Source organism: Colias philodice, chromosome 20 (assembly GCF_061535455.1).
Source record: "Colias philodice isolate Cphi_HAF_F1 chromosome 20, ilColPhil1 Martin Lab GWU primary, whole genome shotgun sequence".
In the NCBI taxonomy this organism is placed as follows: domain Eukaryota; kingdom Metazoa; phylum Arthropoda; class Insecta; order Lepidoptera; family Pieridae; genus Colias; species Colias philodice.
Window position 1 is genome coordinate 3,275,937 of NC_143105.1, and position 15,857 is coordinate 3,291,793.

At 33.4% G+C, this 15,857-nt stretch overlaps 1 protein-coding gene across 2 annotated transcripts; it reads right to left on the reverse strand.

Annotated features, from left to right (window-relative positions):
* Positions 1 to 452: 452 nt before the first annotated feature.
* Mcm2 (DNA replication licensing factor Mcm2) lies at positions 453 to 15,361 on the reverse strand. 2 transcript variants are annotated; one of them, XR_016317207.1, is made up of 16 exons: positions 15,204 to 15,361; positions 14,896 to 15,065; positions 14,445 to 14,611; positions 13,610 to 13,799; positions 12,845 to 13,337; positions 12,082 to 12,285; positions 11,584 to 11,815; positions 10,773 to 10,864; positions 10,448 to 10,533; positions 9,309 to 9,476; positions 8,419 to 8,580; positions 6,691 to 6,838; positions 6,290 to 6,389; positions 3,017 to 3,156; positions 2,087 to 2,612; positions 453 to 1,825 (listed from the first exon to the last, which is right to left on the reverse strand). XR_016317207.1 is itself a non-coding variant. In XM_089707938.1 (15 exons), exons 1-15 carry the CDS (start codon positions 15,204 to 15,206, stop codon positions 2,325 to 2,327), a joined length of 2,643 nt encoding a protein of 880 aa, XP_089564064.1. In that variant the 5' UTR covers positions 15,207 to 15,361; the 3' UTR covers positions 453 to 2,324. The 2 variants fall into 2 exon arrangements, 1 of the variants encoding a protein (XP_089564064.1); XM_089707938.1 differs by having other exon boundaries at positions 453 to 2,612.
* Positions 15,362 to 15,857: the final 496 nt, after the last annotated feature.

Here is a 15,857-nt window from a genome sequence, read left to right on the forward strand (position 1 = left end):
TAGAAAAGTCGAAAAATATTAATTGGTAATGATATTGATGAAACTAATTATTCTAAGATTCTGTACATCCAAATTATACAATTAATTACTTACTGTAATAACAATAAGCAATGGATGTATTCAAAATCAGGATTCAATAAAAAGGTGTTTCCAAACACCTACGACATTGGGGCCTTCAAGAAAAGAGCTTCTTTGTCCATATAAGACCGACAAAGCACCTGTTACACTACTAGTTGTATACGTAGTATATTATTATTAGTCTGTGCTACTAGTTTTATTAGTGTTTATGGGCGGTGGTGACCACTTAACATCAGACTCACCTGTGCCCCTTTACTTGCTCTCACATTAAAAAAGGATATTATAAGATATCTATCATATTTATGCGAATAGAAACTCGTAACTTTCGTGCTATATTCTTGGTTACAAAATCCTTATTGGTAATAAAACAAATGTTTAATTTCAAAATCAATTTATTTCCATAAAACATTACAAAAATACGCATAATCCTTTATTGATCAGTCACAAATTTGAACCAGCAAAATGTATTTGTTCAAAACGTTTTGTACTTAAGGCACAAAAGGCACGTTAATAAGAGGTGAGAAATATTCACAGATCTATCGATGAAATAGTCAAAGGTTTAATCGCTAAATAATTATTATAAATTATAACCAATATTTAAGTTAACTAACTAACTAGCTACTAACAAACATTTTAATTAACATTAACACATCACAATTGATAAAATTAACACTTATTTTAAAAATATAGGCCACCAATTTTAATGCCACGATTATACAGCGTTTCGTTTGCTTTTTTCTTCGACATGACGAAAAAAACATTGTAACAATTTCATAAAATACGATATATAAGCTATCCTGTATTTAAAATTTATATTCACTTCACTATTTCTTGTAAATTTTGTAATTCGACGTCTATGTGTAAATTAAAGATAGAGGTTTTATTAAAGGGGTTTGGGTAAAGTTGGTGTCGTGATGAACTTTCGCGGCCAGCGATGAAACTTGGATATTTTACAAGAGCGAATATATACAATTTATTTTATCGCGAGCAAAAGTTATTACTGACATAAATCTCGAAACGTATTAGAAACAGAGATATTTGGTTTTGTATTATTCATTTACCTAGAATCTAGATGATTTATTATAAGATTTTCCTGAGTTTTTTAGGTTTCTCCTTTATTTATTTAAGAATTCTAATCAAAACGCAATGAATGCTTATACGCAATATATTGCTCTTCACTACATAGTATAAAACAAAGTCGCTTTTTCTGTCCCTATGTCCCTATATATGCTTAAATCTTTAAAACTACGCAACGGATTTTGATGTGGTTTTTTTAATAGATGAATTGATTCAAGAGGAAGGTTTTAGTATATAATTTATTAGGTTTTAGACGAAGCGGGCGAAGCCGCGGGCGGAAAGCTAGTTTAAAATATACAAGTTTTATCACTGGCCGCAAAGTTCATCACGACGCGCATATAAAAGTACAATAATGATCCAATTATGCCTTCGATTCAATACCTTCGCAAAATTGATTTCTAATTTTTAGCTTATATCTGTAAATGCCTTATTTAGATGTGTGATGCTTACAAGACTAAATTTTAGTCAATTTTATAGGCGGTTGTGTAATTTGTAGATTTTTGGCACATTACTTCATACAATCTTGTTATTACATGTACGTATTATTATTAGAAACAAGGTAGAATGTTACACAAAATGCAAAAAGGAGAAAGCATTATTCAGGATTCACGGGAATTTATTTAAACAATTAATAATAAAATAAGTATTAGAATTTGTTACAGGAATCTAACTCTAACATAATATTAAATCCTACTAATATTATAAATGCGAAAGTTTGTAGGATGTGTGGGTGTGTTTGTTACTCTTTCACGCAAATACTACTGAACTGATTACAATGAAATTTAGCACACATATAGAAGGTGACTTGGATTAACACATAGGATAGGTTTTATCCCGGAAATACCACGGGAACGGGAACTATGTGCGGGTTTTTCTTTCAAAACGCGGGCGAAGCCGCGGGCAGAAAGCTAGTGCTTTATATTTGTAACACTGTTTGTAATGCTATATTTTATAAAGAATGTTGTATGCAAAATTCCTGAAGGAAACTGAAAACTATCTGTGTAATAAAAGCGATTTCCCTAATTTTTACAAAATTACATATATGTAATAACAACAAAGTTTCAGAATTTAGAATGCCGAATTAAGAACCTCCTCCTTTTTTTGAAGTCGGTTAAAAAATAGATAATGCTTATAATTTATACGAAAAAACACTCTCTAACAATTAACAACTAAGCAGTTGTAGGCACTTCAGGCAGCGTATGTATTATAACTTTCCTCTTGGCATCAAACACAAAATTATTGAGTTTAAAAATGCGGCTATCATAAAACGGTTTTAAATCCGTTATATTTATCTGTCTAGCTCGCTCTAGGAGGTCTCTTTCTGATATTTCTATAGTGGATTGTGAATAATTGTGAAGGCCTCGCATGTAAGCCAGTTGGTCTATAGTGAGCTGCCGTAGAATGTAGTAAAGGAGCTCGCTGTGATCTTTCTTGTAGGATAGGTATTTTTGGAACGTCTGAAAGAAATGATTTAATTAGTTATATAAATAATTAAAAAAAATAGTTTTCGTTTCTTAATTTTACATAATTTTGATAAATATGTATACCATATATTGGTAATTATGTTAGGTGGATTCAAATAAGGTAGTCTAAGAAAATCTAAATTATATGTGTAGGTCAAAGTTTAGGAGAGAAATGTATTTGAATATTAAATAGCAGTACTGTTGGGTTTCAACAAAAACTAAAAAAATATAACCAATCACTAAGGAATTTAGTAAAAAAAATGCAATTGTTGACTTCTGTTAACAAAATTACTTTCTGCATATTATGTTAAACACTATTCTCGTTAACGCAAATGATAACACTATTTTTAATATTAAACAACAAGTTAACTTGCAAAATGACCAGTACACAAGCTTACCTGTCGCATAGCCCGCATTACACTGTACTTCTGTGTATCAACGAAGCTTTCCAACATAGTGCGTATCGCTAAATTCACATCGTCTTCATTGACTTGTGCACGCAAGTGCATACGCGCGTGCGCTTCACTCATGCGTATTACTGCGAAAATTATAATAAGTATAAAAATGTGACATATTACAAGAAAAACATATTGATTATTATTTGTATTGTATTAGAGTATTATAGGCCAGTAGAAATCGACACTAAAAAACCCTAAATTCGCAAAGCACGATGTAGATTTGAATTTTTGGTATGTTGTTTGGATCAGTTAGGGTGATGTAAATCCCAATTTGCAACTTCGAAAAAGTTGTGCTCGCTGCGCACCACGTGATAAACTGCGAAAATTTTGGACTTTTTTCACTTTTTGCTCTAAAAGTCATAAACTATGCGTTTCCGACAAGTATGATTCAGTACATAAATTAAGGTTATTAAATTTGCAACAATTTAAGCCTAACCGCAGCTCTCTAAACCTTATAACGACTAAACTGTGGCCATTCGAAGATGGTTCATTTTTCCGGAAATATTGAAATTTTTAGTTTTGCTCCCGTTTGAAGCAAAATATTGGCAAAAACCGCTCGTTCTATGAGAAGTTCGTATAATAAAGTTGTAGTGCATTTAATTTTCTTTCATAAGAGCATAGAACAAAGTCTGTGAGACAAATAGTTCACTCACAATATCTGAAAAACAAAAAGAAGGTAGAAATAGATTTTTAAAGAATTGAAACTGAGGGCATATAAAATCATAAAAAGGATAATACTTTTTCATTTGCAGGATAGGTAATTAGCAAAATTACAAAAATAATTAAATTTGCAACAATTTAAGCCTAACCGCAGCTCTCTAAACCTTATAACAACTAAGCTGTGGCCTTTCAAAGATAGTCAGTTTTGCCCGAAATTTTCAAATTTTTAGTTTTGCTCCCGTTTGAACCAAAATATTGGCAAAACCGCTCGTTCTATGAGAAGGTCATAAAACTCATAAATAAAGTTGTAGAAAATTTAATTTTGTTAATTACCTATCCTGCAAATGAAAAAGTATTATCCTTTTTATGATTTTATATGCCCTCAGTTTCAATTCTTTAAAAATCTATTTCTACCTTCTTTTTGTTTTTCAGATATTGTGAGTGAACTATTTGTCTCACAGACTTTGTTCTATGCTCTAATGAAAGAAAATTAAATGCACTACAACTTTATTATACGACTTTCTCATAGAACGAGCGGTTTTTGCCAATATTTTGGTTCAAACGGGAGCAAAACTAAAAATTTGAAATTTTCGGGAAAAACTGACTATCTTTGAAAGGCCACAGCTTAGTTGTTATAAGGTTTAGAGAGCTGCAGTTTGGCTTAAATTGTTGCAAATTTAATTAGCTTTGTAATTTTGTTAATTACCTATACTGCAAATGAAAAAGTATTATCCTTTTTATGATTTTATATGCCCTCAGTTTCAATTCTTTAAAAATCTATTTCTACCTTCTTTTTGTTTTTCAGATATTGTGAGTGAACTATTTGTCTCACAGACTTTGTTCTATGCTCTAATGAAAGAAAATTAAATGCACTACAACTTTATTATACGACCTTCTCATAGAACGAGCGGTTTTTGCCAATATTTTGCTTCAAACGGGAGCAAAACTAAAAATTTCAATATTTCGGGAAAAATGAACCATCTTCGAATGGCCACAGTTTAGTCGCTATAAGATTTAGAGAGCTTTAATTAGGCTTAAATTGTTGCAAATTTAATAACCTTAATTTATGTACTGAATGATACCTGTCGGAAACGCAAAGTTTATGACTTTTAGAGCAAAAAGTGAAAAAAGTCCAAAATTTTCGCAGTTTATTATTTGCGTATAATCTTTTTTCCTACTTTCCCAAATTTTGTAATTTTGTTAATTACCTATCCTGCAAATAAAAAAGTATTATTCTTTTTATGATTTTATATGCTCTCAGTTTCAATTCTTTAAAAATCTATTTCTACCTTCTTTTTGTTTTTCAGATATTGTGTGTGAAATATTTGTCTCACAGACTTTGTTCTATGCTCTTATGAAAGAAAATTAAATGCACTACAACTTTATTATACGAATTTCTCATAGAACGAGCGGTTTTTGCCAATATTTTGCTTCAAACGGGAACAAAACTAAAAATTTCAATATTTCCGGAAAAATGAACCATCTTCGAATGGCCACAGTTTAGTCGTTATAAGGTTTAGAGAGCTGCGGTTAGGCTTAAATTGTTGCAAATTTAATAACCTTAATTTATGTACTGAATCATACTTGTCGGAAACGCATAGTTTATGACTTTTAGAGCAAAACGTGAAAAAAGTCCAAAATTTTCGCAGTTTAACACGTGGTGCGCAGCGAGCACAACTTTTTCGAAGTTGCAAATTGGGATTTACATCACCCTAACTGATCCAAACAACATACCAAAAATTCAAATCTACATCGTGCTTTGCGAATTTAATGTTAATTTCCACTGGCCTATTAGACTTCCAAAATAAATTAAATTCCAGAAAAACAAAATGCCATTGATAGAGGTTTCCTCAGGACGCTTCCATGAATGATACTGCGATCTTATTTTATGCAAATATACGGCCCTGCGCAGACGGCACACTTTTTGTGCGATCGAGTCTGCGGCGCACAAAAAGTCTGCATGGCGCGCAAAAAGTCGGTCGCGGATTTTTCACAGACTCAACGCACACGACGCACATCTTCGATCATTTTGTCGGCAGAGCTGTAGGGACGTAGACGCTATGGAAATCGTGTAAAGTGTGCGCCGTCTGCGTTAGCGCGCGTTGAAGCAAACGTTCAATTCTTTTCACACACTTTTGTGCGGAGCGGCGCGGTGCGGTCTGCCCGAATTACACGGATTTTTTGTGCGCCGGACTTTTTGCGCGTCGTGTGCGTTACTGCATATAATTTCATAGGTTCTATTTTCACAGACTAAAAAGTGCGTCACGGATAGTCTGTCGTCTGCGCATGGCCTCATTGAGCAAAATCCGTTCAGTTATTCTTGAGTTATAAAAAGTATAACTATTATTAGAATAAAAGTGATTATAATAATCATTCCCATGAAGGCACTTACCTCCAATCCAAGATGAAAACTTGTTTTAAATAAATAAACAATTTTGATTACTATATTTTTATTTAAAATAAATACTGTTTCAAAGCCGTAAAAGTTTTGAATTTCTAAACTATTACTAGAAATATAACTAAAGAAACATAAAAAAGTAATAATAATCTTACCAGATTCAATATGTCTAACAGTGATGGGTAGACTGCCAGTCGCAAGGGATTCCTGTCGCAATTGACTGTACATTTTCGCCACTTTGTCTTGGTCCATATTCTAAAATATAATTTATAAAAGCAATTAAAAAAAATCTCAACAAGTAACAAACATACAAATTTGAATTCAAAACATTTAAATATAGTTTTTTTTTATTCATCTCTCTGTCGGTACCTCTGTTTATGTGTAACGAAAAATAATTCATTGTTACTTATTAGGCAAAAGGTGGACTTTTTGTGCAAATTGTTCAAAGCCATCTCTACCAATAAACCTTACGCCAAAAACGTTTTATTGCCTTTAATCAAAATTAATAATAACTACTGTATTCTATCATTTTTTAAGTTAATAATTCATATATTACCTGTAATTTAGGATGTACATTCTCTCTAGCGTACACAATATATTTCTTTAGCATGTCTTGAGGTAGGGAAATGTCATCTTCCTTATTTTCGTCAAGTGGGATCCCTTTCTGTGTGGGGTGATGTCTGATGTGTGAACTAACTACGAACCTGACAATTTAGAAAATGATATTATTTAGAAAATAATAAAAAATAAGTTTTAATGTGCTTATGCGAGCGGTATTCAAGTACATAACATTATTAATTATTTACATTATGCCTCGGTTTGGCACTGAATGAAATTAATATAATACCCCAGCCACACGACTCGACGAGTGGTATGGGAAGTGACGAGGGAAGTAGGCAGGGACGTAGTGTGGCCACGTTACTCGTCATGCCACTCGTCGTGCTCATCGTCCTGCTCACTGCTGTCGGCTTTTGCGCGCGAGTCAAAGGACCGGCAATACGAGTGCGAATTAGGGATGGGCGTCATGGAATCAACGGACTAGTTAAATTAACCGTCTATATGTACACTCAACGATTCGACTAGTCCATCGCTCACCAATGCACTAGTTGAATTCAACGGCTAAACAGTCTTATTGATAAGAATAAATTCTTTTCTTTGAAGTTTTTTAAAAAAAAATATTTTTGGTTTACAAGACCAATGTTTTGAATTTAAACTATAAGAACAAACGATACATAATAAGTTTTAGTAATACTTTTTTTAGGGAGTATAATTTTTGTAAGAAAGCATAAACATTTATTAATTGTTTTATTGAGATTAGAATTTATTGTTTTAAGAATTTATTCAATAATAGTTATTTATTTTACGAAGATTTTAACTAGTTGAACGACTAGTTGATGAACGACATTTAACTACTTATCTAGTCTCGTTGATGAAAAATACGTCGACGACCCATCCCTAGTGAAGAGCGTCGCGATTAATCGCGCGAGTAGAGCAGTGTGTGGCCAGACGGCAATATCGAGGCGAGCGGCAGCGCGATGAGCAGGACGAGGAGCAGCACGAGTAGCATAGTGTGGCTGGGACATAAGAATTTGAACTTTATGAATATATTTTTTTATTTTTTTTCTATACTTTTTGAAGTGAAAACTTCTTTAGCGACGTTGAGCACTTTTTCTGTAATGGGTATAAAATCTTAAACTCGCGTCAGGACACGTGACCTGATCGAAAAAGCGTAAGACGGATACCATTCCAAAATATCAAACATGCTCAACGTTAATAATCAAGTTTTCACTTCTGCCGGCACTCCCCCAGTGCAACCCGTCTTTTTTAAGAATATCAAGACAGCAGCGACCCGCTGTCTAACTCGCTAAGTTCATGTTCTCAGAGTAAAGAGTAAATAGCGGGAAATGTATGCATTTGTTAACAATTACACATAATACAACTAGCTTTCCGCCCGCGTTTTCAGAGAAAACCCCGCATAGTTCCCTTTCCCGTGGGATTTCCGGGATAAAATCTATCCTATCTCTCAAGTTGGATCGAACTGCACACGGTGTGCGGATTTTATTATAATCGGTTTAGGTTTAGGAGTCCATTGAGGACAAACATTATGACACAAGATTTATATATATTAAGATATTCGATAGCTCTTGCGGGATCAAGGGATGCAATCCCCCTTAGATAGTATATGTCGCCCCAGAATGGCGGAAGACGCGGGTTCGATTCCCGCCTCGTGATAGAATTTTTTTTTCCTTAAAAATTTAAATGTATGTATATAATACAAGAATACCTCGCTAAATGCGCGTCCTGCATGTGATGCGGTTCGTCCCTCACGACGCACAGCACGTCGAAGCGTGACAGCAGCGGGTCGGCCAAGTTCACGTTCTCGGAGAATGTTAGCGATGCGTCGTATCGACCGCCGATTGGATTCGCTGCTGCTATCACTGAACACCTGCGATGTAAAAATATTATTGTAGATTCATTATAAGGGCGGCCGTACACGGACTGCTCAAGCGGTCGATCGTTGACTGCTCGAGCTGTCGCAACAAACCGCGCAGTTGACGGCTTGAAGCGGTCGCGACGGCTCGAGCAGTCCGTGTACAGTGAATGAGTGTCTATAGTTCACCGCGCGGTCGCGGCTTCAAGCCGTCGGTCTCAACTGCTTGAAGCGGTCCGTGTACGGCCGCCCTAATGCAGATAAATTAATATACCCAACAATTATTATCATACAGAAGCGATTTCTTATTTGGGATGTACAATAATTACGAGGGGAGAGAGCATCCCTACATAGTATAAAACAAAGACGCTCTCTGTTCCCATATATGCTTTAATGTCGGCTTAAATTTTTTAAACTACGCAACGGATTTTGATGCGGTTTTATGCGGTCAAATAGAAAATAATTAAGTTTTTATTTTCATACCAAGATAATTATTAATTATAAATATAAGTGCCAAGTCTCTTGGTTTCCCTGAGTGATTTACAACTTAAAACTTAAACATATATATTTAAGTTTTATTTTTATTTTATCAGTAGCTTTTGAGATAATGACATTAAATTAAAAAAAACTTGTAAGCTATATTATTATACTTATCTTTATTCATCCTGAAATTTCCAGCACTTTTTATACTTTTTTTTCTAAATAGCATTTATTTTTTTCCATTACAATACACAAAAACTTACCTAGCATGCAACGAGGTCACAATACCAGCTTTCGATATAGATATAGACTGTTGTTCCATAGCCTCGTGTATGGATGTTCGATCTTGGTCATTCATTTTGTCGAACTCATCTATAAGACATACACCTCGATCAGCTAGTACTAACGCCCCGGCTTCTAATGTCCAGTCCCTGTGAAATGGATATTAATTTATTTTCGGACACTCACATACAAAATTATAATTAATGTCGGAAACAATAAGAATCTCACAACATAATTATTTTCTCACAAGTCACAACATAATTATTTTATTTTTAAATTGTATATTTATTAAATAATATCTAATCTTAATTCTAGCTAAATAGTAGTCTAGTCTGGTACCTAATAATTTTGATTCATTATTTCATAATTTTCAGTTTAAAAAATGTTTAATTCCACAAATATAGAGAAATGCAATGGATGTCTGCATGTGATTTCAAAATAACTGCTGATACATTTCAATTGAGTCGTTCCAGAGATTATTTATTTTATTAATGACACTATGTTGTACAGTACAAGTTATGAGAACAGAAAAATAACATGAACATTGAACATGGTAAGTGTACAATAGGCTAGTTACTAAGAGCTATCTTTAGAGTAGCACATGCAATCAAAAACCTCTTCTATTCTATCTTATAATTATAATCTGACTAGATTTCCGCCCGCGGCTTCGCCCGCGTTTTCAAAGGAAAACCCGCATAGTTCCCGTTCCCGTGGGATTTCCGGGATAAAACCTATCCTATGTGTTAATCCAAGTTACCCTCTATATGTGTGCTAAATTTCATTGTAATCGGTTCAGTAGTTTTTACGTGAAAGAGTAACAAACACCCATACAAACTTTCGCCTTTATAATAGTAGTAGGATTGTGTTATATTTTATATCCTACTAATACATATTATAAATGCGAAAGTTTGTGAGGATGTGTGTGTGTGTTTGTTACTCTTTCACGCAAATACTACTGAACCGATTACAATGAAATTTAGCACACATATAGAGGGTAATTTGGATTGACACGTAGGATAGGTTTTATCTCGGAAATCCTACGGGATCGGGAACTATGCGGGTTTTCATTTGAAAATGCGGTCGAAGCCGCGGGCGGAAATCTAGTTTACTATAAACTTACCTTGTAGTGGGGTTCTTTCTCACATAAGCAGTCAGACCAACAGCACTGGCACCTTGACCAGTTGTGAATATTGCTCTTGGTGCTATCTATAAAAAATAATTCATTAAAATGTAGTGTACATCATCCTTCATTTCTTTTATCATTGCGATGATATACAAGGATCATTGTTTTATAAAGCAAAAAGTTTATTAAAAGCACATTTTACGAATGTATAATTCATCGCCAAAGCCAAATTTTGTTTAAATGAAAAGTGAGAATTTAGAATAGGAAATGTGAAAGATTTTTCTTGAGAAATAGTAAAAATAAACCACTTAACAATACACACCTTTTCTGTGTATTTAAGGAACTGCGACTTGGCGGTACCTGGATCTCCACATATAAGGACATTTATATCACCTCTGACCTTATGTTTTTCACCTAAAAATTTAAAATGACATCAACATATTTAACTATAATCATTGTAAAATTTGTTATGAAACATAAAATTGTTAAATAAATTAATATATACAAATCTCGTGTCACAATGTTTGTCCTCAATGGACTCCTAAACCACTTAACCGATTATAATAAAATTTGCACACCATGTGCAGTTCGATCCAACTTGAGAGATAGGACAGTTTAAAGTTTAAACATGTAGGTACATGTGACACGGGCGAAGCCGGGGCGGACCGCTAGTTGAACTATATGTTTAAAGTACCAAATTAACAGTACAAATGTTTCTGGTAAAAACACACTATTATAAAACACAAACATTTATTTATTCAATTAGACTTCTTTTAGAAGCACTTTCGAATCGTCATTACATATTTTTAACATTTACCACCAATTCGTATTAAGCAGTATCTATGGAGAAAAACCGGCAAGAAACTATCTGAAGTTTTTGTCTTGATTTAATTACTTCTTCCAGAAATATCTATACTAATATTATAAAGAGGAAAGGTTTGTATGTATGTATGGTTTTCACGCATAAACTACTGGACCGATTTTGATGAAATTTGGCACAGATAATCTTTAGACCCTGAGAAAGAACATGGGCTACCTTTTATTGCGAAATATGTACCACGGGCGAAGCCGGGGCGGACAGCTAGTTTTTAATAATTTTAGAGAAAATAATTAATTAGAAATCTTGTTCTTACCTGGATTTTTAGGTTCCCCACCAAACAAGGCCAACGCCAAACCCCTCTTAATATTATCATGTCCATATATAGAAGGCGCTATACTCTGCACTATTCTTTCTCCAATTTGTGGATCTTTTGATAATTTTATAATATTTGCTACATCTTCATCAGTTAACGATTCCACTATATGCTTACAATCCTTAACAACTATGTAGTTTGCTATTATCACAGTTGCAAATACTGGGAAACCCTGCAAGAAAGAATTATATTGAAAATTCATTACAATAATAAACTTTGTCATATTAATTACAATAATAAAACTGTGTACAGAGAAAATTAGTTTGTTTATTAATTTTACAGATGAAATTAACATTTCTAAACATTTTCAATTCATGCAATTAGCATTTTTCTTTAATTACAACAAAAACTAAAGGAAACAATTTTAAAACCTTTTAAATTTTTTTTCCCGTTTTCGTTAGCTTTAAATTGAATAAATTTTATATCAATAAAACTAACCTGTTCAGTATTCAACGAGCCGTCATAATTATTAGTATATATCCCCGTCAGATCGACTTCATCACCAGGCTTACATCTATCACACAAATCAGCCAATAAAATACAATCCTTGCTTCTAGGTATCCGACCGGCGGGAATCCTTCCGGGTGATTCTTGTATTGTCACCTTTTGGTAGTTGCGGTATACTGTTTGTTCCATGTTTACCTGTTGTTTAGTTTAGATAACAGTTTATTTAAGTAACTCACTTCATGTTTATAATAATACAGTAGTTTATAATAATAATACAGTAGTGTACACACGTAAGAAGTGAAACTTCTTTATGAGTTATGACCTTATTTTTCAAAAAAATAATTTACTATCTGCAACTTTACAGAAATACGTCAATCATGCGTGTAAGGGATAAAAACAAGATGGCGCGTAACGAAAAAATGTTACACTAATTTTTTTTTCCAACCCCGATAAAGAAGTTTCACTTCAATAGTTGAATCCTATTAATATAAGAATCAAATATGTATAAAAATATTGCGCAGTGTGTCCCTTAGACACATAAAACTGAAGGAATATAATAAATCCGATCGCTCTGGCGGATTCGATTGTCCCGAATTGGCGTGAAAGGATGCGGGTTCGAGTTCGAATTTTGTCTATTGTTTATAAATTTATATTTATAAAGCATTTGAATGACATAAAACCAAAAATATCAAATTCTATAAAATTTTTTCTAAATTATTTATTTTGAAATTAAGACATTAAGTAAAATACTCACCATAAACGGTCCAGCACTTTGACACTCTGGACAAGAACCTGGTTTCACTTCTGAATTCTGCGACTGTACAAACGGCCCCAAAATATACCCACATCTATTACAATCATATTTCACAACCGATAACTGTGGAAGCACACCAGTAGTCGCTGTAATAACACCCACAGTCCGAACAAGTTGATTCAAATGAAGCTTCCGGAACGTTCTCAACTCTTCTATCAACGGTAAATCTGATATTCGAACGTGAATCTCTGACGTCACGCGTTCGTAACTCGGGAATATCTGTAGTACAATCTCTTTGGCCACTTCATCAAAGATCTGTAGCATTTGGAACGGTGCTTCTGGCAAGAAGTAGGCTAGAACTTGTTCCCTTCGAGCGAGGACGTCGAATTCTACGTGGAATGACGCTTGGTTGTGTTCGCACATGCGACGTATACGGTCCTTGTAAACGTATTGGCCTTTACTGTTTGTGTATGTGCGTAGGAAGTTCTTGAATCTGAAATATGGTTGTATCGAATTACGTTAATTTGTTTGTAGCAACGGTCTTTGATTTTTAAATAATAATTAAATTTAGTTTTCAATTAATCTATGCATTTTCGATGCTCAAGAGATTTTATAACAAAAATAACATTATATTATATAATCCGTGAGTCTGTCTATGATTGTAAAACACTATTATAGTTTTTCGATAGTACAAATGTTACTAAAATATTTAAAAAAAATTGGTTTAATTTTAACATTTTATACTATAAGTAATATAATACAAACCTATTAGCAATCTCCGTCCTAGGTCCCAACATAGACACCCACTCTTTAGTTGTATAACCTTTAGTATCTTCCAAGTTCTCGATACTCTCAATACCCTCTTCCACTTGTTCTTCTGTACCAGTGGCTGCTTTCTCCGCAGCTCTACGTCTTTTCGCCCGAGGTGCGTCACCACTCTCTTCGTCAGATTCATCTAGAATATGGATAAAATTGAAATATTAGAGCTAGATGTACAACAAAAAACTTCAAATGAGATAAATGTTCATACAAAGAAGTTAGAAGTTTTAATTTATATAAGTAAGATGTCAAGATGTGATTATACATATTTGCTTTCTATAGCAAAACAAATACTGCAAGCTACAAAAGTGAAAGCAAAAAACAATATTCAACTAAGTAAAACTCATAATGATCATTTGCAAAATATTTACCTCATAATTCACATGTATTTCCTCACCTCATCATATAGTTTATTTGCCCCAAAATAAAGAATGCACTATGTCAGTCACAAAAGCATAATATAATAATAAGCTTTATTTCCACCTTACAATGAATATAATAAATACCTTACAATGAATCATCCTATCCTATCCTACTAATATTATAAATGCGAAAGTTTGTGAGGATGTGTATGTGTGTTTTTGTTACTCTTTCACGCAAATACTACTGAACCGATTAAAATGAAATTAAGCACACATATAGAGGGTAACTTGGATTAACACATAGGATAGTTTTATCCCGGAAATCCCACAGGAACGGGCACTATGCGGCTTTTATTTGAAAACGCGGGCGAAGCCGCGGGCGAAAAGCTAGTAAAACAATAACTACAATAGAGCCTTACCATATAACAGCCCCCTATCATCTCGTCTTATCCTGCCTTCATCCCTGTCTCGCCGCTGCAGTTCTCTCTCAGCGGCCATGCGATCATCAATTGACATGTTGTCATAGTCTTCGTCATCCAAGTCTTCATTGTCATACCGATCCAATGCTGGCATTGGACGATAATCTCTGAGAGATATATGGAAAGAGATATATGGAAATGCGTTTAATGTTTAAACAATTTCAATAATATACCTAGTATATGTATAATTACATAATTGGAAAAATAACAAAATGTGGCAAAAAAGATGGTTCTGATAATTTTATCAGAAAACATGCCTACCTTCTAGAAAATACAACTCGTTTAAAAAAAAATGTGAATTTATAAGTATCAGCTCACTGTTAAAACACTTTTATTGAAAATGAAATATAAGGCTTTTCATTATTAACAACACCATTTTTGTAATACTCACGCTTCCATATTATCATTGAACAGTTCTTCGCCATCCTCTTCTTCTTCATCAGCTGGATTATCACCAAGTATAGCACCTTCATCCTCAAACATTTCATACTCCCGGGCCGGCGATGTCATACGCGACCTGGCTCCATCTCTGTCTGATGGAGTATCAGGAATTGGGGAACTCTGAACACATAAACCACAAATAAAAATTTATTAAAATACTATATCTTCACTCAATCACACATAACTTTCATAATAAAGCACAAAATTTTTTTGGTTAGTTTCGCATTCCGATAATACAAATGGCCAAATATAACTAACCATTTTGACCTGATTTGTCTTGTGATGACGCTTCAAATATAAATTGACAAAACAGCAATAATTTTGCTTAAAAGCAAGCTTTGTATTTAAAATTAATGTTTAGCTTGCAGGAAGTTCGGTACACAACTTTTTTGTTACTTTTTGACAATTCGTCAAAATGCGCGCGAAATTATTATTAAACAGATAAAATATATTGATGCAGACTAGTAAGTTTCTCATTCATAATGCCACATAATAAAATGTGAACAGGTTTTTAATTTTAGGTTTAAACTTTATTTAAATTACCTAACAGTTCACCTTTTTAAATAAACAATTATGGAACAAACAATTATTTATATAGCGAACAATCAAGAAGAAACTATGAACTATCGATTTGCAAGAAACTGTACTTCAAATACTTAAAGTTTGATGAACTTTAATAATCAATTAATAAATCATACATCCTGAGAATTACATAATTATTCTCTCTGTGCTCCATCAAGAAGAAATAAAATGAAAAAAGCTAAATTTCAATTCAACTCAATTTCAATTTCAATGCACAGAGTACATTGAATTATTACTCTGTGGCTAAGTGGTTAATACACCAAATTGAATCGCATTTATAAAAATGTAGACATGACACTCGTTGCCAGCAAAACAATTTTAAATATTTTT

Coding starts and splice junctions, on each gene's coding strand:
- Mcm2 (XM_089707938.1), bottom strand. Junction 8,581..9,308: donor GTGACCTCGTTGCATGCTAG/GTAAGTTTTTGT, acceptor TTTACATCGCAG/GTGTTCAGTGATAGCAGCAG. Junction 6,839..8,418: donor CAGGACGCGCATTTAGCGAG/GTATTCTTGTAT, acceptor CTAAATTGTCAG/GTTCGTAGTTAGTTCACACA.